This window comes from Anopheles marshallii, chromosome 2 (assembly GCF_943734725.1).
Source record: "Anopheles marshallii chromosome 2, idAnoMarsDA_429_01, whole genome shotgun sequence".
In the NCBI taxonomy this organism is placed as follows: Eukaryota; Metazoa; Arthropoda; class Insecta; order Diptera; family Culicidae; genus Anopheles; species Anopheles marshallii.
This window is the reverse complement of record NC_071326.1, coordinates 72294546-72316582: the sequence shown is the minus strand read 5'-3', so window position 1 is coordinate 72316582 and position 22037 is coordinate 72294546. Positions and strand designations below refer to the sequence as shown.

The 22037-nt window shown below is 43.7% G+C and overlaps 1 protein-coding gene across 1 annotated transcript in view; it reads right to left on the bottom strand.

Moving 5' to 3' along the window:
• The window catches only part of LOC128719286 (uncharacterized), a 33424-nt gene that overhangs the window by 6081 nt on the left and 5306 nt on the right, over positions 1 to 22037 (bottom strand). Inside the window, exon 2 of the mRNA XM_053812910.1 lies at positions 9780 to 9981. Within this exon, the coding sequence (XP_053668885.1) occupies positions 9780 to 9981 (202 nt within the window). The remainder of the gene's footprint in view (positions 1 to 9779; positions 9982 to 22037) is intronic.

The following is a 22037-nucleotide window of genomic DNA, read 5'->3' as shown; positions in this document are numbered from 1 at the left end:
TGCGTTGAATGAGATTGAATGGGTCGTAAAGATGAGTTGACTCTTAAACGCACACTTTGGAGAGGTATTATTCGTGAGTGCGTTACAGGTCGTCGCAAAGACCTTCAACCAAATCTAATTCATTCATTCTCATTTAACTCGTTGGAGAGATTTACAGACGAAGAGTGATTGAAGGGGATTATCCAAAGTTTTCCGTGATAATTCAAAGAACTTCACTCAGTTAAGACTGAATCAGATCACTAGCATAGACAGAAGGACATATCAATTTACAATATCTACTAGAAATAAAGTAACATACAGCGTGAAATTTAAATTTCTTGGTAGACGCGTAACAAATAAGAGGCTAATAATTGTACAATAGACAACAAAGATCTAAGGAAATTATTGCTAATGACATAGGTAATTCTTCTGAAATACGTTTTAACGCCACTATCCAATTTATGGCTAAATAGCTAACCTGCATGCATTATAAGATCACAAGGGATATAAGAGCGTGTGTCAATAAATGTTTGTATTTAGACACAACTGCAAGATATGCTTGTTTGAAACTTAGAATAGCCGAACAGATAAGGGATTACAAATATAGAGATGTCAGTGTTTTACTGTACGATCACCAATAATTGAGATCACATACTCGAGCGTGTGTGGTGAAAGGTGCAAGACCGCTGTATCTAGTTCCGGTTTTTAGATGTGAACAGTGTCTATGAACTTAAGGAACGTTTAAATTGTGTAACTAAACCTATAACTCTAAAAACGAACGCAAAATTGTTCGACCGAACCGCATTCCAATCAGAAACAGTGAAAATAAAAAGAAAGGGGAAGAACAAAACAAACTTGCCGAAATAAAGGGGAAACACATCACTAGCCATTTCATGAAACCATAAAACAAATCAAACCGAAACAGGTGCCGTACGTATCGCGTAACAATTTATTTGCAAAACAATCATTTTGCTTCATCCAAACTTACGTGAACTTCCGCCTGTTTTAATGTGATGTGATGTGTGGTTGTGGTACGCGCAATGGAACAATTTTTAATGCGACCATATTTACACCGAAATGGCGATGTCGTTCGATGTGCACAAATTTGTCAGCCCAATTTGTAATGATATATTTACGGTTTTTTTTGTTTTATTTTGTTTGGTTTAATTTTACAGCATGTTTCAACCCCACGCCAAACAGTGTCAGTTCCGTCATGTTTTATGTTTTGTGGTGCGCGATCAACAGATCCGCATGCATTGATGGATTTTGTTTGAGTTGCGCGTGTGTAAAAGCAAGCGATTGTTTTGTTGTTATGTTCCAATGTTGCGGAGAAGTTTTTTTTTTGTTGACCCGTGTTTGTAGCGAACCATGTTTTCCCATTGTTTACGGCATAATCGTTCAAATAGCAAACCGATCGATGGCGACATTTTGTTAGCAATACACACACACCGAGGGGGCAAGACGTGAGATAGTTGGCGGTTGATAGTTGTTGAGCACGAGTTAAGTGGGGACAAGTTGAATCGTGTGTGTTTGGGTGTTTATGATGCAGAATTTTTATGCGAGAGAAGAAAGTAAATAGAACAAATAGAATTGCTTTAGAGAGGGGTGCCATTACACATAGCTGCAGCATTTGTTTTCATAAACCAGTTTTATTTAAAAAATCGAAAAATATAACAATATATGAAAAGAGGCTTGAAACTTTCAAATTTAAACTTATTGTGAAGAACATAGTTGATAAAAATCGAAAAAAAAAGTATAATAAAGAGAAAATATAAAGCTATTCATATCGCAATCCTATGTACACCTTGAAAATAGTTTCTTCGTATAAAAAAAAAAAACAAACAAACAAACATTTTGCAATGCATCTCCTATTCACTTTCACTACGTAACCCAAATTTAACCTTCCGTGACGATGCCATCGACACACCGGCGGACGCATAAAAGCAACACGAAATCAAAACCCAAAAAAAAACAAAGATGGACAGCTCTACAAATTCTTGCACCACTCGTGCGCCCACAGTAAAACTATTGCTATGCTCGGGCACAGTGAAACACTATCGAACTATAAAAGAAAAGGATAGCGAAACATAAAACACCACAAAAATGCTATGCAATTAATAAATAGATACATCTACCACGGTGACGGGCAATAGCCGAAGCGCAGAGCATTACAGCCTTTAAACGAAACAATTATGTCCATTGGCATCATCGCTGGGCCGCATACTGCTTGCCTTCTTCTTTTGCAAGGCAACGCGCACGGTTCGCTTCAACTTCTTTCGCTATCCGAATCGATCTAACGAAAATGAAACTTTTGAGGCTACTAGGAATTTTGCACGGGAATGTACCACGAATGGTGGCTTCAAACCCCAAAACCCAAACACCTTCCACTACAAGGCAGCGGTGCATTGCACGCGAGACGGCCTCATTCAACGAACCGTGGCAATATTAATCGACACCGGGCCTGGGGGCTTTAGATTAGAGGTGCAATTCTTGCCTTTTCCCATCCAACCCACTTCGCGGCCGCTGCTGCAGAATTGGTGTTTCTGCTACTAAAAATTGCATAAAGCACAGAGGGTAGCTATGAAAACAGAATGCATTCAGCGATTGGCATTGTGCGCGGCCGCTTACGGCGCATACCCATGCGCAGCCGCAAAACAATAGATTTGGGCGACTCAGTAGTAATCGGAGGCAGACAGCGAGGGGCCGCACGGCACCGGGAGGGAAAAATTTAGCACAACCATGATATTTTGGCCGTTCCGGTAGATGGTTAAAAACACCTCGCGCCCTGGCCGAACCATGTGACTGGTTAGCCTGGGAGTAGCTTAAAAGTGCGAAGGTCTAGAAAGTTCAGAACCCATCATCAGGCGGAAACCTGCAACTGTGGTGAAGGGAAAGTTTTGCAACGGCGACAAACAAATATGTTTATGAGCTGGTCGAAACCGTTTAAGCCATGAGGCGGATGTCCATGGTATGCAATTGCGACCAAAACCACTACACGCGCCGGGTCACGGGTTTCATGACCCATAAATAGAGAAAGAGGAAGGAACGATATGATTACGACGGTCGGCTAACTGCCATTTACCCGTGCCTACTCCGCATTCCTCCAATCCCTGGCAAACTCACCCAGCAACATTATTCATTCATTATGCTCACCTTGATTTGACGCTTCGCTGGAGCAGTGGCTAGGGCGCGCGCGCGCACTCGCAAGGTTTTGTGATTGTTTTAAGGCACGATGCAATAATCATCCCCCACCCACCCTAACCCCTGGGGTGTAGTATACAGTATCGTCATTTTGGAACCGAGCGCTATTAAGCTGCCTGCTTAAATGAAAGTGAAATATGCTACGCTTTGGTGAGCGCCAATGCACTGCCCTATGTGCTAAACTGCTGCGCGTTAAAGATTGAGCAGTTGGCGCTGTACGTTGGGTTAGCGGATCCACACCCTCTTCGTTCCGGGCGTCATAAAACCCATTGGCTACTTTCACTTCCGATTCCGATCGTCCATCAAACCCGGATAGAGCGTAATGAGGAAGAATTTAAAAATGAAATATTCGAAGATACATTTTAACATTTACAGTTTTTCTTGTACCGTATCTACTGCACCGGCGGTTACATATCCAATGGAAGAGGATAACTTATATTGGGTCTATAAGATTGGCTCCATGCTCCATAGATTCTAAGATTCCCAGTAATCCAAGAACCTCAAACACATCATGAATCTCCAACTATGCATGAAATTCTAAAGATTTATGGCCGCTTGTCAATTTAACATCTACGCCTTATATTGATTCTTTGATATGGGAGATGAATCTGCAAAGTAACGCGAGGAAGCAACTCAATGACAGATGCATCTGCAATTCTCCAACGATTTGTAAATCTCCAAGGATTTAGACATCTTTCATGGGAATCACAACTTTTAATCAACTTATTGGTAGAATTAACAGGATGCAGAATATCTTGGGAAATTTATTTTTGCGTTACCTGCAAAAGTCTTCTTGCGACCCTAGTTTGGTGAGCTCTGAGGGTAGAACTGTCTTCCAAAAGATGCCAAAGCTCATGTCTTATTATCTTGCATTAGACGCTTGTCTGCTGCTTATAAACATGTCTTCAACGAAAGACTACAGTTGCAGCATAGAGAATTATGAAAGAAAAGGATCACTTTCGGGGACAAAACATTTAATTAGAAGCTGTTCCAATTCGCTAAATATTGGTGACATGTGGAAAATAATTTCCCAATGCGTCTGACATTCTGGTTAAAGTCTCACATAAGTCTACCCCGTTGAACGCTTAGTATTCGTAGTAGGTTTTGTACAGTCGGTTGACAGATAGGACAGATTAGAAGAACCCGACCGACTTTGACAAGGAAAAGGCAAAACAATAAATCGTCAAGACTAAATAAGATGCACGACTCCTTATCCACAAGAAGATTCAAAGTACCTTAAAGAATCATTATCTCTCAATTCTTGGATCACTGGATATATATTATCTTTAAAGATATAATAATTTAAGATTCATATGAATGATTCTTCTCAATAAATTTCTGAAGCTCAATAATATTCAATAGGTAAATCAAACTTTGACAACTTTGACAACAATCAAACTTACAACTCATTTCAGGAAATGTATCATTAATATTATCTAAATGGATCAAATCTGCAGTCAGATCTTCAAAACCGTACCCTATTTTCATTTTTACTAAGTTGTTTCAGTTCAGTAGTTGAAATAAACTTGACCTCCAACAAATGCGCGGCAAATTTACTCAAAAATCCTACCCACACAGGTAGGATACACGATTGCCCTTACAAGCTCTAACAGGTAAAGGTTCCTCGAATATCCCCAATCAACACACACAGCCTCCACAACACACATCGGCAGTCGAGCAGTCATTCCGACAGGCGGCGCAGCGGTTACGGCAAACAAACAAACAAATGATCGAACAAATTGCGGCGCCAGCACGAGATTACGCGCACCAGAGTTTGACGTCAGCGCGAAACCGTCACCGAACGAAATTCCCTGCCCCGAACGTATATCCTGGCGGGCGGGGAAAGTGGTGCCCCGTTTCGTGTGGAGACACGCTGCATCCCCCCCAACTGCACACGAAGACGCTCAGCATCGCGTGTAATGCACCGTGCGCTGCATGTGTTTGCACATTAACACGGTGCACTATTTCTCACCGTGTGGTGCCTGCATCTCGGGATAGCGAAACTTGCCCGTCGTGCGCTCACACATACTGCCCCGACATTCAAACAAACAACCTTGTCACTTCGAACTGCATATCATCACCGCGTGTGCTCGCGAGCAGTGGCTGCTGCTGCCGTCCGTCAATCGAGGTGTTCGCTTCGGTGAGCTCCGTCACTTCCCGGCGACACTTTCCTCGAGGGTGAACTATTGCTGCACTATCATCAGCAAAATGCACCACCAGGCATCCACAAACACGCAGACGCAGCGGTAACATATATAGTGTGAAACCTGTCAACTAGCTGCCCCGAAAAGAGTTAAACAACACAAGTGCAATGGGTGATCGTCAACTCTTCGCAACGCACTTCGCATTTGCATCTCATAGTTTGGTTCGTGACACTGCCGCTGGCTGGGGCGCGGTTTTTTGCGTCGGGTTGTTTCATTAGCAGCAACCGGCTGAATGTTAAAGAGTCATTTGGCGCAAGAAAAATTTACCACCATAAATCAACGATATCCGCACACTGTCTGGAGAGGCGATGCGCGAGCTAACCAATGCCACTTTCAAGGGTTTGTTTACAACGATAATAAAAACATCGTCTAACCAGTGAAGCGCAACCACAACGAAGCGTAACAATTGTTGTGCAATGCATTTGTAAGAAAATATCAATTTCTTTAGCTAACGGACCGTGTCGTGGTGTAAGGTTATCAACAAAACTCGCAACATGTAACGTACAAAGATGCTACCCAAAATGTCTGCTAAATATTACTATTCTTCCCGCGCTGACCTGTCCAGCTAGTGCTACACATCGACATGACACGAAATACAACGCGCGAAAGCATCGTACTTCCTCATCAACGCACATGCCCGCAAAACACTTGACTCGCTGTTGTGTTTTTTTCTCATATTGTTACAGAGATATACAAAATCATCGAGTGGTCGGTGGTGTTGGGCCCTCGCTAGAGCAAGCAGAAATAATCAAATGCAGCAAAAAAAAATCTATACGTTTACGACACAACGAGGATAAAGTGATTCAAAATGAAGGCAGTGAAATTGTGAAAACAAACAGATGGCAACAGAACGCGATGGATTGTTTCCACCCCCCTCACATTAATGATGGGCAGATCTCACCTCGCGCCAACGCGGATCGATCCACGGAAAAGTGCGATGGGTGACTACTACTGCTCTTTTTCTCTGACACTGATAAAATTGTGAATGAAAAAATGCACCAACTCCGGAAAAGTGGAAAATGATGAACCTAATGGCAATCGACAACAGTAACAGTAATAATGAAAAGAAAAATATATAAACGATTATTATACGAGTAACACATACTGGGGCATTCCCGATATGGGAACAGTTGATGTAAGAGGATCAACACGGACGGGAAAAGATGGAACCCGAATCGTGGTCCCTCTATGTCTCGCTCTAGTTCCTTCACATTTTATCCTCGGACACTAAAATCTGACACGGGAGAAATGTGGCAAAGAAAGCGAAAAAAAGCGCACCCAACGGTGGGTATAAATCATACCACACCACCACAGAGATGATTTAATGATGGTACGGGAGGTGTGTGGAAGTGTAGCAATACGCCAAGAGACCCGGTTTCCATTGGAGTGTTGTTTTTCCTTTTGTTTCGGACTGGTTTGGTTTTGTTTTTCCGTCATAATTGTCGGAAAGGTGGAGACGAACCTAGATGCGAACAGTTGCTCTACGAGACTTTCTTGAGTAAAAGTATCTGAGAGGAAAATAATTCAAGTGCAATTGTTACATAAACACATGGTACAGTCAAGTCTCCCTAAGGGTAGTACCTCTCAAAGATAGCAAGTCTACTTAGGATGAACATTTTTGACAGTCCCTTCATTTTCAATACATTTTATGTCTCTCAAAGCTGCAAAGTCTTCCTAACATAGCACTCTCTAAGCTGCACATGATGTGTGTACACCAATGTCTCTCTAAGGTAGCCGTATTTTGGGGTTTGCCAATGACAGCTGCAGTGATGGCTGCGTTTACAGAGTATGGTTGAAGACTTCCAATACATAAATGGTATACCGTCGCAGTATTTTTGTTTACCAAAGCTGCAAGTCGCTCTAAGATAGCGGTCCCATCAGTTTTCAGATTAGAGAGACTTGATTTGAGGTTATCTAGCATTTGGTACTCTGAATTCTGAAATTGAAGTACTCAGTGAATATAGTGAGAGTGAGTATTCTCTCTCCAAAATGCTGCAGGAAATACTAAATGACTCAATAACTTTTAAGTACAACGATTGGACATACCCAGATATTCAAGATACAAAAATCTCCGTAGTACGCTGTATTAACGTCGGGGACTCCCCTGTTTGGTCTATGATATCTTCAACTTGTATACGTTTTGACATTTAGAAACTTATTCGCTACTAGCTTTCTATACAAACTGGCAGGGCTGGTTAGGTCGGGAGGCCTTTTTTTAAATAAAAGAATCCACATCAAATAAGGCGTCATTCAGGGTGATATAACCCTACCTGGCTCAATTGTTTGCAGATAATCTGAAAATCTCGTGGTTTAATTAATCTTCGATGAGAGAGAAAAGGCATTATTGCATAAGAGGGAACAAGGTTCGATACCGGTCCTGTCGTGTCGAATTCCAGCACCTAGGCCATCAAAACATCAGATCGCCCATAAAGGAGGACTACTATTGGGCAATAATAACGTTACAACGAAAGTGAAACGAACACATCAACACTTCCTCTCATGAGCCAAACAATCGTTTATCAACACGCGGCACGTGAAATTGTAATTGCGCTTTTAAAACTCTTTCGGTGAATGAGCACAATTTCTACGCTATTAAATTTCTTCTCTAAATGCATGTTAAGGTATTACGTATTTTCCAAACACACCTCAATTTCAATCCGTTCATGGGAAAATCTTACCTTGCCGGTCGTTTATCCGAACCATGATCCATCCGTTCCAATCACCCAAAAAACCGAATGGAATTTATGCATCGCAATTACCAGTTACGTCGCCTGCCCACACAAATGTAGCAATTTTCCCGGACCCGGTAACGTAACAGTGTGGTGTGGCGGTCAATAAAAAAAAAGTCCAAAACAAAACAACCAATTGCAAACGTAAGCATATAAAACTCCATCGAAATGCACGATCTGCGATTCGATCTAATAATCGGGTTTGGTTCACCACCGACTCTAGATGAAGGAGGGGTGAGGGGACGTCATTCATCTTCGGCTACCCTTGCACAAACGAGAGCCCAGCAAAACAACGGCAGCAACGGCTAAAGTTGCCCCAAAACGATTAAAAATCGGTTCCAATAGCAGCGCAGCGGCACGAGATCGAGCATATTACACGACCGAAAGTGTATGCCTCCCGAGCATCAAGCATTAAAACACACGGCGACGGTTCGGACCAGTTTCCATCCCGATCCGGCATACCCGTCGCCCCGTGCGGGGCGGGTGAAAGTCGGTGCGCGTCCACACAACGACGAAACGGGCAGCTAATTCGCTCGTGATTCGATAATATATGTCTGTTGAGTATGGTGGATCATTTTCGAGGGCCGAGTGGGTGAGCCGGTTCGCGGCGTTCGTCTCAGGCAAATCGACACCCAAACCGGGCGGCCGAACGATTATCGCATCATCTTTACCAACAGCTCTTGCCTGCAGCAACCGAATTGCATGAGACTTCCTCCTGAACGGGGAGAGTGTTTTGGTCTACTACTTCCCTTTGCTTTTGTAGACGATCGCACCCATTTCAGCCACATCTTTCACGGTCGGTACCCATAGCCATGCTGAGATGGCAACGATCTTGCTCATGATGATGATGACCAGAAAGAGCGGGTTTAAAATGTCGCTAACGGCAAACGATTGACGATGGCGGGAGAAAGATCAGCACACCCCCGATCGTTGATCGAGATGTTATGTTACAAGAAGGGATGCGTCGCACCCCTTTTCTTTTTTTCTTGATTTTCTTATAAAAAAAATCGCTCCGGTGTGATGTGTTAGATAACACCGAACCGAAACAATCACCAAAATGGGCAGCCACACATTAGCGCGTGTACAAGTCTCCGGCGGTGTGCGAAGAAAGGCTACGAAAGGGCAACATTCGATTCGATAAGGAAACCTTTAAAATATTAGTTACCATTTTACTAAGGTCTAGCCGTCGAGTTTCGAACTCGAATTAATCAACTACGACTAATAGTCTTGCTTTATAAATATAAATATGCTACAATATAATAATCTATCTAACACTCTTTGAAAGAAAAACAACCTGCTGTTTGCCTTTTCGTACATCGTTCATGTGCAACAAAGCACAATGTTTTGAGTACTTCGTTTTAAAAATTTTTGTTTTTATGCAACCGCGAAACGTGACCATGGCACATAATCATTTTCGTATTTATTTTATTTTTACACCGAAAACGCTTTGAATGAAACCATCTATCTTGCGTAGTGTTCCCGCTTCCAAACTTTGATTATTTGTGCCCTGTTTGACACTGACCAGAGCATAGGACGGAGCAATAATAAAAACAAAACGAAACACATAACTGTGCGCGAAACACTAAAGCCACTGCACGAAGGTTCCAACAAACCCCCGGTCTTTACAAAATGTACACCCCTGTCGGTCCTGCGTACCGATACTCACCTTAAATCGCAGCACATCCTTCATGCGTGCCGTCTTGCCGTCGCTAACGCACGACTGGAAGAAGCTGGGCGCCACCGAGACTCCCAGCGCTTCGCTCGTCATACCCGTTTCGGCGCGTTCGGAGTTGCTGGCGATCACGCGGAATGTTCCGAACAGCAACACCAGCAAACGCTGCGTGTGGCCTGGCAGTGACATAAGTAGTCTGATGAACGAGAAAGAGAGAAACAATACAGATTAAAACAAGTGTTTTTTTTCTTTTACTTCAGCTTCTACCTGCATTCTTTTAAACGCAAATAAATTGTCAATATACGATAACGATTTTACTTCTCAGTCATGGACGATCATGTGTTTTGTCTGAACAACCAACGCCCGTCATTGAGTTAAAGGAAGCATTGCCCACGGTAAACAACGTCATGCTGTCTAGCGAAACAGTGCGTTACCCATCACGTCGATAAAGGTCGAAACGGTTTCCGGTTTATCTCGACAATTTAAACCCCATCTGCCGACACACGATTCAGCGACCAAGAGTACACGATCGCAGACATACAACCGATGTGCGATCGTTTACGTTTTTTTAATTTTTCCGATTTGCGTGGGCGTCTTGTTGATCGGATATCTCGGCACAGTTGTTCAGCGTGCGAATGTGCGATACATATGTACGTTGTAAGATTTATATGATATCACACGAAAAAGACTACAATTCAGTAACAAAATATAATACTAATCGTACATAAAACTCAGTGACCCAAAAATTTATCATTAAAGTGGCTTGAGACCAAGAATAACCTTCATGTTAACTCTATTATTTTGCTTAAAAAATAGTTAAATTAGTACAAAAAAGTAATTTTAATTAGTGAATGGCCCATTGACAGATACAATAGGTTCTCTTTATCTGGTGCTCCTCAGGCAAACTGGTCAGATATCTTGAACAGTGGAGTTCTGGGATTTGTAAACCAGTATCTCATAGATATACCTAGACAACTGTCTTCACAAAACAGAGCCCTTGAGAATTGATGAGTCTTGAACAAAAATTTGATATAGTGGACTAATAAAACACCAGGGATGTGAGAGTTCTTGACTTTCCTCAAATGTACACTATGATAACTCCGCTTTTCGAGCAAAAGAGATGTAAAAACAAATCCTTTAAAAGTACTGCAATAGTGACTCCGTTCTTCTCAAAACTACTTGTGGTAGGCCTATCATCATATTGGTCAGAATCAACAGAATGCATATGCAAACTTCAAACTACAGTCAAGTCTCTCTAACGTGCAGAGAGAGACTTGCAGCTTTGGGAAACAAAAGCACTTGGATGGTATACCATTTATGTATTGGAAGTCTTCAACCATTCTCTGTAAACGCAGCCATCAGTAGTTGTCATTGGCAAACCCCAAAACACAGCTACCTTAGAAGGACATTGTTGTACAAGCATCATGTACAACTTTGAGAAAGTGATGTAAGGAAGACTTTGCAGCTTTCGGAAACATGAGATGTAATGAAAATGAAGGGACTGTCAAAAATGTTCATCTTAGGAAGACTTGCTATCTTTGAGAGGTACTACCCCTTAGGGAGACTTGGCTGTACTTTTGAATATTACTGAATTAATAGTTCTTTGCGAATTATTTTGACGCAATTTCCTCAATTCCGTGTCAGATTTCATACAAAACTAGTTGACGTTATTGGATCGTCTACATCAGGGGCCTCCAAACTACGGCCTGCGGGCCGCATGCGGCCCTCGAGAGTCTCCAATGCGGCCCGCGACGCTATTGCTAATATTACCATTCTAATGAAAATGTCTAATTTGAGAAAGTTGTAATATTTCTTAACTGTTCAATTTAATTACGGTAATAATTGGCAATATTTAATAGTAGAAATTGTCAAACGAAAAACATCTCGAGCGCAACATCTCTATAAATTACCCGCGTAAGTTTATCGGCTTAACTGGGAGATTGATAGTGAAACACAACACAATTTACTGAATCGCAAATGCTGGATATGGAGTCGCGGGCACAGTTTAGTGAATGTCAAATCCGGCCGGGCTGTTTCCGTATCTGCGGGATTCAAGAGTTGAGATAGAAAATTTAAAACCAATGTAGGAAATTTTAAACAAAGCATGTGCAAATTATCGATTAAAACTCAGGTTTAATGATGATCAATACTTGTGATTAATTTCCAACTTCATTTTGTAGTTCAACACTTGAATCCGCCTGTGCGTAAACAGGTTGACCAATTTGGCATTCACTAAATTGCGCATGCGATTCTATATCCATTTTTAGCGATTCATTAAAGTTTTTAGTTTTTGTGTCTGATCTTGTCTGTTCGTGCGATTCAGTATCAGTTGGATTGGCCATATCCTATCTAATGTAAAACCCTGTAATGTGTAGGTGGCCCTCACGCTATCATAGTTTCAACCAATGCGGCCCGCAGACTGAAAAGTTTGGAGACCCCTGGTCTACATTATTAACTTTTATTTCATAGTTGGGCTGGAGTTTGCTCTTTGTGTGAAGTCGCAATTTGAAACAATATTAGCATAGAACAGCCTATAAAATAATGACTTTTACCATATAAAAAAAAAACGGCACCAGATCTTTGTTAGTTTACACAGAACAAACGATTAAATGTGTGTTAAGTTTGTCCCTCCTGTGCAAAAGAAGTTAATAATTGTTAAGAAACATCGAAAAACATCGCATTATCAATTAATTCGCGCAAGTATCGCTCTAACGGACGGCACTGTAGTCGTTCACGTGCGGTACAGCAATCCATCCACATCCGATAAGCATATTAGTATTTAAGCGCTAACATCCCTTAAATACACTCCGTGTCCGACAGGCCACGCAAGAGTTTGCAATCTTCAGACAGCGGCACACGCCCGAACACACCTCGCAAAAGGCAAAAGCGGCAGCAAAGCAAAATAAAACCGACAACACTGCACCATACGGAACCGACCGGCGGTACACGACACATTACCGGTTTCTACAACCTCGTCTACTGTCCTTGAAGATTTCCCCCGTACACGATGCAACAACGTTCGGCGGACAATAGCACAAACAAAACAAGGGAAGAGGTACCTTTTTTTCTAGCCATTCTCTCGCACAAGAGGGCCCTTTTGGGTGCAATTTACTATCAATCGGGTTTCGCAAGATAAGATTAGATAGGAAACCATTCAAGCTGTCGTGTCTCGTGTGTAGTGTCGTATTTCTGTTCGCCGTGTCTCGTGCTGTCTTGCCTACCCTTCTTGTAAGTTTGAGTTGTGCAGGATGAGTATATGAATTTCTTAACATTATAGCAAGATTCTTTGCAAATATAACGATTAAAATTTCTTACGAAACAAATTCGTCTTTTTAATGTGATTTCAATACTTTAAAGAGTCTGCGAGAACCTTTCAACATACTTGCAGTTGAAATCCAAGGGAAAGGTTTCTGTGTACACCCCGGAAATGTTACCTTCAGATTAATTTAGTTGCATTACGTATATCGCCATCAGCCCAGTATAATGTAAAATTCATTGAAGCGCTCCACGACAGCGGAAGATTACTTAAATCAAAAAACCAATTCCCAAAGACTTCAGGCCACAAAACGCACATCATTTGGTGCCACCGCATCGCACTGTGTCATTAACTGGTAAATTATATGTCTTGTGGCATATCTGATGATACATTCACATCTCTCTGACTCGCATTGTACGCGGCTGGACGAACGGATGTACTGCGGCAAACCATCCGCCTAAAGCAACACCAGTCACTCAATGATCCGGTGCCGCACTTTATTCGGATGGCTTGAAATTAACGGCCCGCGAAGACCATGAGAGTTTGGTGGCATCCATTTTTTTTTTGGAGTGTGTGACAAATTATGGAATGGAATTTACTTTCTCTTCAACGCGTACACTTTGGTGGGCATTGTACAGGGAAAAAATGTATGTATCCGTTTCAGAGTGATAAAATATGGCAACAATTGGAACTATCCGTGTCAAAGCGAACGGTTCGTGCTGCTGTCGGTAGAATATAATTATCTATTCACTTTCACTTTCTCGCAAACATCCTGGTTCTAAGAATTTCAAGATGCTGGAAGGGACAATGTATTACCGCTAGCAGCGAAGGTTAGATTGACGCGATATAATTAGACGTAATGATCAATCACTTAAAAGGCAATTCCACTGCCGATGCAGCAAACGTGCAAACCAGCACACATCCGACGGATGACGGAGTTATAATTACCGTAGGGCGGCCACAGACTGACTGGCGCACTGCTGAGCACGCTTCGGGGCGCTCAAGAACGCGTCAAAAGCGACCCTCGTTTTGGAGAAGTGTGTCTTGCTCACCAAGATGAAGCTTTTCCACTGATATTTTTGATTGGCCGGTAATCAACATACAGCACTGCAAAAGAAAACCCCGAAAACAGACGGTAAGAAACCACCATGCACACCCGCGTGTACCATCCCAATGTTGACACCCGGCTGCAGATAGATCTGCCGACAGACAGGTTGCCACCAGTTGATCCTAGGCATGACGACGCGAAAACGTCAACATCCGTCCATCTTCGTCATCATCGCTTCGCGCACGGATGCCAATGGTGGGGTGAAAAATCTAAACCTGCCAAGCATTCGTAGCAAAACCACGTGGATGAAGGTTTTTCCCCTCGCGGCTGCGGATGGAAAATGTAACAAGACCGTGCCATCTTTCCCCCTTTTCGCCAGGGCAGAGACGTGACCCCCAGGGGGAAATCGATAGCTGTCGTTTGTCGACGACGTCGTCACCGCCGTCTTGTCTTTTGGGGCGGCCCGAACACCAAATGGGATGCCAGCCAATCATGAACGCACAGAACGCACCCGGTGTCTACATCCTCCACACTGAAATCTCCCAACAGCAATGTACTCTCACTACTTTTTTGTCAAGTATTTGGGCGAGACACGGAGCTAAAAATGAATAATTCGTGGTCTAATATTAATAAAATTAGCAATTATGTGAGAAATTATCAAGTTTTTGCTGTATTTCTATTAACCGCAGAATGTGCCTTCTTGGCGTAAAAGCTGAAGTTGAAATCCACGTACTGCTAACATAAAAAATATGCCGTCCTTTGAAAGTTAACCGTGAGATAGGGTCCCAACAACTAATGCACGACAAAACAGCACATCCACGAAGCAAACGGAAACAAACTGCACACGAGCACTATAAAAGGCGGAAAAATTAACCTCTTAATTAAGTTCAATTTTACTACCGATATGTGTTTGTCGACGCCGGTCAAATCATTGCCGGCGTGCAAACCAGCACAACACAGGAGGTGCGCGCGCCTGTGTATGTACGGCGGGCCGCCACCATAGCGCGGGTGGTTTTTAACAGGCCGCCCCCGGACCGTGCTCATGCTCATGCTCTCCTTTACTATGTTTTCTTTCCCATATGCTTCCGATGATGATGCGTCCGGGAGACACACCTCAATTTCCACAGACACACACATACATTTGTACCACCGCTATTTGCCACAGCATCACTCAATTTGGCCACGTTAGAGCAGACAACGTGTTGCCACGGTGTGCCGATGTGCGGTTGACTAATCGAATACGGTTACGAACGCGCACCTTACCCCGGTAATTGTTTTCCTGTCTGCTAAAAGGGCAGTAAAAATACGTTAATGGAATTTGAGTAAATGTACGTGACAGCGCATGCCATAGCATCAGAAATATTGGAGAAATAAGGGAGTTAGCAATCAGCAACTCTCGTAACAAAAACCTTTCCGCACGAGCTTCATAAAAATTGAGGATTTTAATAACTTGACGAAGAACAGGAATTGATTTGGCAGATTCAGTTATCATTGTAGAGATGTAGCTGCTGCGAAGCTACCGCATATTCCGGCCTATTCTAGCGGACGCACATCTCTCCTGTGGACTTAAAAATGCTGTACCTAAAGGTCGTCCGGTGTCATTCTAATATGACCAGAATTCTGGTGGTTATGACCAGCCAAAACAGTGTGGACATCAAGCAATTCAAAGAATACTTCGTTATACCGTCTCCAAAAGTCCTTCTAAGCATTTGTCTCTCGACTTATTGCCATATATTGCCAGAGTCGGAAAGAGTTCATACCTCAAGGTCTACGTATGTAAGTATTCGAAGTCCATTTCCAATCCAGTTCTTCCAATCCAATTTCCAGTCCAATTCCAAGTCAATGAAGAGTCGGTTGACAACCCCCAACAGAAACTCTGCAATTCTAGACGAGTAATCCTAGAACCAGTAATCCTTTAGTTCAAATGAGAAACCCGCTCCACAGGACCTGCTAAGCATTTGTCTCTCGACATATTGCCAGAGTTGGAAAGAATTCATGTCTCAAGGTCTACATATGTAAGTATTCGAAGTATTCAACAGTTTTGGAGAGAAGTGGAGAAATTCCAAGTCAATGAAGAGTCGGTTGACAACCCCCAACAGAAACTCTGCAATTCTAGACGAGTAATCCTAGAACCAGTAATCCTTTAGTTCAAATGAGAAACCCGCTCCACAGGTCCTGCTAAGCATTTGTCTCTTGACATATTGCCAGAGTTGGAAAGAATTCATGTCTCAAGGTCTACATATGTAAGTATTCGAAGTATTCAACAGTTTTGGAGAGAAGTGGAGAAATTCCAAGTCAACGAAGAGTCAGTTGACAACCCCCAACAGAAACTCTGCAATTCTAGATGAGTAATCCTAGAACCAGTAATCCTTTAGTTCAAATGAGATCATCGACATTACAAGGAAATGAAGAATTAATTTTGAAGATTCACTTAACGTAGAACATTCCACATAACCAACCTAATTGAGTAAGACCCCCGTATACAATGGGGATGTAGGCGACTTACGCGATTGCATCTGCAAATCTTCATGCAGACTAACGAGGCAACCAACGCTCAGTTACTGGTGAGCATCCAAATCTGGACTGAAACAATTAGCATTCTCGACCTTATCAAATTCAGCGCTACGATTGCTAAGAAACGATACACTACCAAACATGGTCCCCCCCACCAAGAACTCCATTTATGCGCTGTGAAATGTCTGCACTCTTTAGCATTTTATTTTGTAACTCTCCTCTAGCATGCGCATTTTGGCGCCGGCGGTCCCATGTATCTGTCTCGTGTGCGTAACCGGAGCTGCGCGAACCTGACGGCTATGGAAATATGGACCGACAAGCGCATGTTGGCACACCACTTATCACACTTGTCGTGACAAATGGATGCAATGTCCACTAATGGACACAGATCGAGCATCCCCATCATCACAATCATGCACATTTTGTATTGGTCGTGCCCCGGCCGGTCGCACACACCTCTTTTGGGGTTTGGGGACACAACCATCGCGCTAAATGAAGGAAAGAAGCGAAAAGGGCAGTAGCAGTTGGAGGCAGTTCATTGCGCATTAGGTGCGAGAGGGTGCACAGCAAAGTACACCACACCAAAATATCATCATCACCGCGCAATGTAGTACACGGTCGGCGGCGTGCAGTTCGCGAGGCACCGAGAGTATCTCGCGCTTGGCATTACCGCGCGAGGACGTTGTCGTTGTCTCCACGAAAACCAGATCCATCCGTACTGTCGCGGGACGCAGAACCAAAAAACAAAACCCCACTCGTGAGGATATTCCTCACGTCCCTCCCCCAGCACTTGTGGCTGCAGTGGGGTTCGTTGAATTAGAAACTAAACGGGCGTATCGAAGAACAGAGCCGTGCAGCCAGGTGCATTCGCGCGAAGGGTACGAAGGTACGAAGGGCAGAACACATATACGAGAACTTCTTGGTGCGACCCCTTGCCGAACGTACAAGCAGCGAGCAGTCGGGCGAGGGAAACTATTTCAACAATTTACAACCGCGCACCGCACTCGCAAACCGACGGCCGCACGAATCGAAATGGTATACGGGTACCGTGAAGCTGCAAACGCGACCAGTAAGATCCGATGGCATGCGGACCAACCGTGACCTCTTCCCGTGCGTTCCCGCGTGCACACCAACTGGCTGAAGTGCTTGCCGTGGATGCCGAGCAGACGGCGAAGCACCGTGTTACGTTTGGACGAACGATCCGCACATGTCAGCGATCGACAGCGAACAGGGAGGGGGGGACCAACATCCTTCGTGCGACACACTTGTGCGCGTCGGAGATGCAAAACAAATTATGACGCCAGCAGGTAGCGGCAACCATAATCCCCTTAATCTGCCTCTTAACGATCTGCCTCCACCGCCATCGGTTACAAGGATAGTACGAATAAAACCGCCTTGGCGCAGAGGTTGTTTCGTTTTTATTCAGCTGAAGATGTTCGTGAGGCGCGCGCGCTTGCGATAGTTCGTTTCGCTAAATGTAATTCTAAGTCGAAGTCGTCTACAGCACACGATTTGTCGAACGTTTCCGCGTACGATTCTCAATCACGATCCTTATCAACGATAAGCCACCTTTTTTTCGGGGGGGAAGGAATGGGGGGGGGAATCGTAAATCGTTCGCTATTTTTAAAGCATGCCGTCATGTCGTCCTCCATCAGTCATAACTCTGGCGCCCGGATTTTGTCGGGACACGTGTGCACACATGCACGCGTCAACAGGAAGGTAACGCTGACTCTGATACGTGTTCACGAATTGTAAAAAGAAAACACATATTTGGACAATAGTAACCCATTGTGCGTTGTTGTTTGTCCCACTGCCATGGGCCGAATTGGCGTACAATCACTTAACCAAATATGGACTTTCACTACCTTCGCATGGCGGCTACGGAGGCGCGGTTCTGGAGATGTGCTTAGACTTTGGGGAAACTCGTGCAATTGTCAACTAACGCTACCGTTCGCATTTGCTAAGTTTTGTTGACTCAGTTGAGGGCGAGTCCGCTTTAAACGGGTGCAGCTGTACAGCGTGTTTGATTGACGTCGTGCAAACTTAATTTTGCAATACAGGCATTCCCCGAGATACGCGGTGCCTCTTATACGCGGATTTGGAGATACGCGGTTTTTGGAAAATTTGACAGCTCATTTAGTTTATAGCACAAAATCTATCGCAAAATGGTAAAATATTGTTAGAAAATATTCTTCTTTGTCATACAAAACAATTATTTTTAATTTGTTTTATTGTATTCTTTCAAAAAGTTGCATGGAAGTCAACTATTTAACTTTGAAGTATAAACGATTTTACTCCCGGATTCGACTTACGCGGATTTTTCCCGGGTTATAGCAGTCCGCTATAATAGCGTATCTCGGGGACTGTCAATACAACAAAAAATTACAGTGGTGGTCGTTGAAATAAGACTATTGATTTACACAACTTAAGTAGATAATATTTATGTCTGGTTTTATTTCTCGGTTATTTCTCTCCACGCTTATTTAGTGGATATTGTGCAAGTAAGGCATGTCCAAATAGTTCTCGGGATACTCGAGCGCAGCGAGTTTTTAGCACTAGATGCAAGCAAAGAACGAAAAAATAAAGATAATACCTTATATTTTGCTACAATAACTTTGTTAATGTATTTTTTATTATAAAGTCGCTCAAAATATTAAATGAATTATTTGTTTACACGAAGCAAAACTAAACTTTCATCTCGAAGATACGAGAAAATTCAAAATACGCGTGGTCTCCGTCGTCCAATGTAATAAGATATATCAGGGAATATCTGAGTACTGGAACTATAAGTATTAAAAGAGATTTTTCCAATGATTTTTCTTTAGCATTCGTACACACATTATCGCACTTAGTCCAAATAATTTCAAACCTCAATAGAAACCTAATCAAATATGGCAAATGAAAGTATAAACTTATTTCAATGACCACCACTGTACAACCGTTTTCTAAGACGGTGTTGTTAGAATCCCCTGTTAGAATGTAACCTTCTGCTAGATAGCACAAACTTCTCAACCAATTGCCTTCACGACCACACGCTACCTACGTCCATTAGCGGTTTCGCATATCTCTGATACCAAGCATCACCTAACCCGTCGTCGTGTCTAACCCACGCACCGTTTACTACGCCTAATTCCCAAGCCATTCCCAACACCCTGATGTGCAATTGGTACATATACAGAAAAGTGTGAAAAAAATTGAAAACCAGTTACAGCAATCGAGCATTACTGCGTGAGGTGGTGGCAACCGAACGCATTGTACGCATTCTTACCGAATAGTTTTCACAACAGACACGCGTGTCGTTTCCCTGCATAGCCGGTGAGAAAACTCCGCACCATGAAACTGACCGATAATATCACTTTAACATTGTGCCCCGAAGGTTACCAGAGTCTTCTGCCACCCCGATCGGGCCCGATCGGGGCTCGAGAAGCGGTTATCAAATTAAAATCAAATAACAAAGCCATTGCTCCCCATTCTGTGGCGTGAAGCTGCTTGGCCGCACCATCCAAAAACGGGAGCAACTATTTGGAGAGCCGCCCATAAGCTCGGTGTGTGTTGCAACAATAACGCGTCGCATACCATGTCGCGGTCTTGGGAAACTAGCCTTAACACACACACACGCGCGGTTGCCACAAGACCTCCTTCATAAATTGGGATGACCCCACCAACAGTTGGCCCTAATAAGGCAATCTAGACATAACCGAATCAAATGAAAGCAGAATCGTACTGCTCCTCTCGCTGGGCATTCTTTGTCTGCTGGAGTAGGTTTTACGATAGCTTTCGCGACATCTTTCTAAAATTCAACTTCTAAAGTTCATGACTCAGACATAGAAACACGCAAAAAAAGAACAGAAAACTGCAACGGGCGGCATAATAAAGGGATGCCACCCGAAACGGCACGTTTTCGTCGACACAATACCATCCACACGTCCATTGGAATTCATTCCGGGCCATCGAAATGCATTGCCCGTCACTGGCCGTGTGAGGTGCGTATAAAAAGGCACAAAGCGCCCCGACATCTTCTCGCCGTCCGGCGAAGTGCGTTCTCCAAAAGTCCTGTCCATCGCCATGACTAATCGTTTCATAAAGGGGGAGAAAAAATGAAGTATCTGCCTGCTGATGGCGAATAGACAAAGCGCAATGGACAAACGGCACTCAAACGGCTTGCAACGCCCATTTATGATTTTGTGCCCTCGCCGGACGGAGGAATCAATGTTCAGAGCAGTGGCATACATCACTGCAACCTTCTCCACCTACTCCTCCACCCGAATGGGGCCCCATAAAACAGTGCACACTTGCTTGCGTCCACGCCAGCGAAGGGTTAGATTGCTGCAACCGCATCTGTGCAGAGGGTGCTGGGGTTTTTCTATTCTTACCCAACAACGGCCTGCATATGATGCTTCTCCCACACACACACACACACACGCATATGCGCGCACATAGAAATATGTCTTGCATCCCACCCGGAGTGAATTGCATGCAGGGGTTGCAATACGCTGGCTGTTCAACCACACCGAAGACAAACCAACTAGGTCAGTATCCACGCTGTAACAGCGACAGGCCACCGACTCTGTCGATATTGTGCAAGCAAGGACCGCCGTTATACCACGCGTTCGTTCATTTCTACTCCAAATTGTACAAAAACTACGTCCATACCAATCCCCCGATACGCCAGACTTGCATCCACACACGCATCTGTTATCGCTTAACTGCAGTAACGGCCGGAACTCTTCACACATTATATCGATCGCGCTGAAATGAGCTGAAGCTTCTCCCCATTTCCGTACGATCGGTCGATCGTAATGTTGCGAGGGGGAAACGAACTCCTGCCCAGTAAAAAAAAACCTCCTCTAATCATGCTTCCTGGCCTCAGAAAGCTGCATCTTTGTTAATTACCTGATGCTAATTGTAAAAAAAACCCTTGAAGAATGGCACCAACGAAAACAGGGTTTTTCCCGTCCGGTGTCCCGGTGGAAAGTACGGAAAGACGACAGAAAACCCCAATGTTTCATCCACCAGCTTACAGGTTTTGAAAAACGGCGGACAAAGATTCTATTTTTATCAGCCCGTTCAAAATGCAGCAGAACTTCCTCCGGCGCCTCACCAGCATAAAATGCTGTTCTGAGTCCCTCGTGCTCCCACCCCGTTGGTGCTCCGATGCATTCGATGTGGTCTATTTGATGTTGGGAACAAGCGACATTATAGTCAGTGATAAGGCGTGCGCGCTATGTTGCGAAGCGAAATTAAATTAAACCTACTTTAAGTAGCGTCCCCAATGGTGTTCCCCACCATGGCGTGGTCTATCAGAACATGCCACCCCTTACCGACAACCAAAGCGCAGTGCGACACATTTCTGGAGACCATTAGCCGACCCGCGCGCGTCCAGAGCGATGGAATGCAACCGGAACCCCTTCTGCCGTGGTATTTCTCTGCCCTG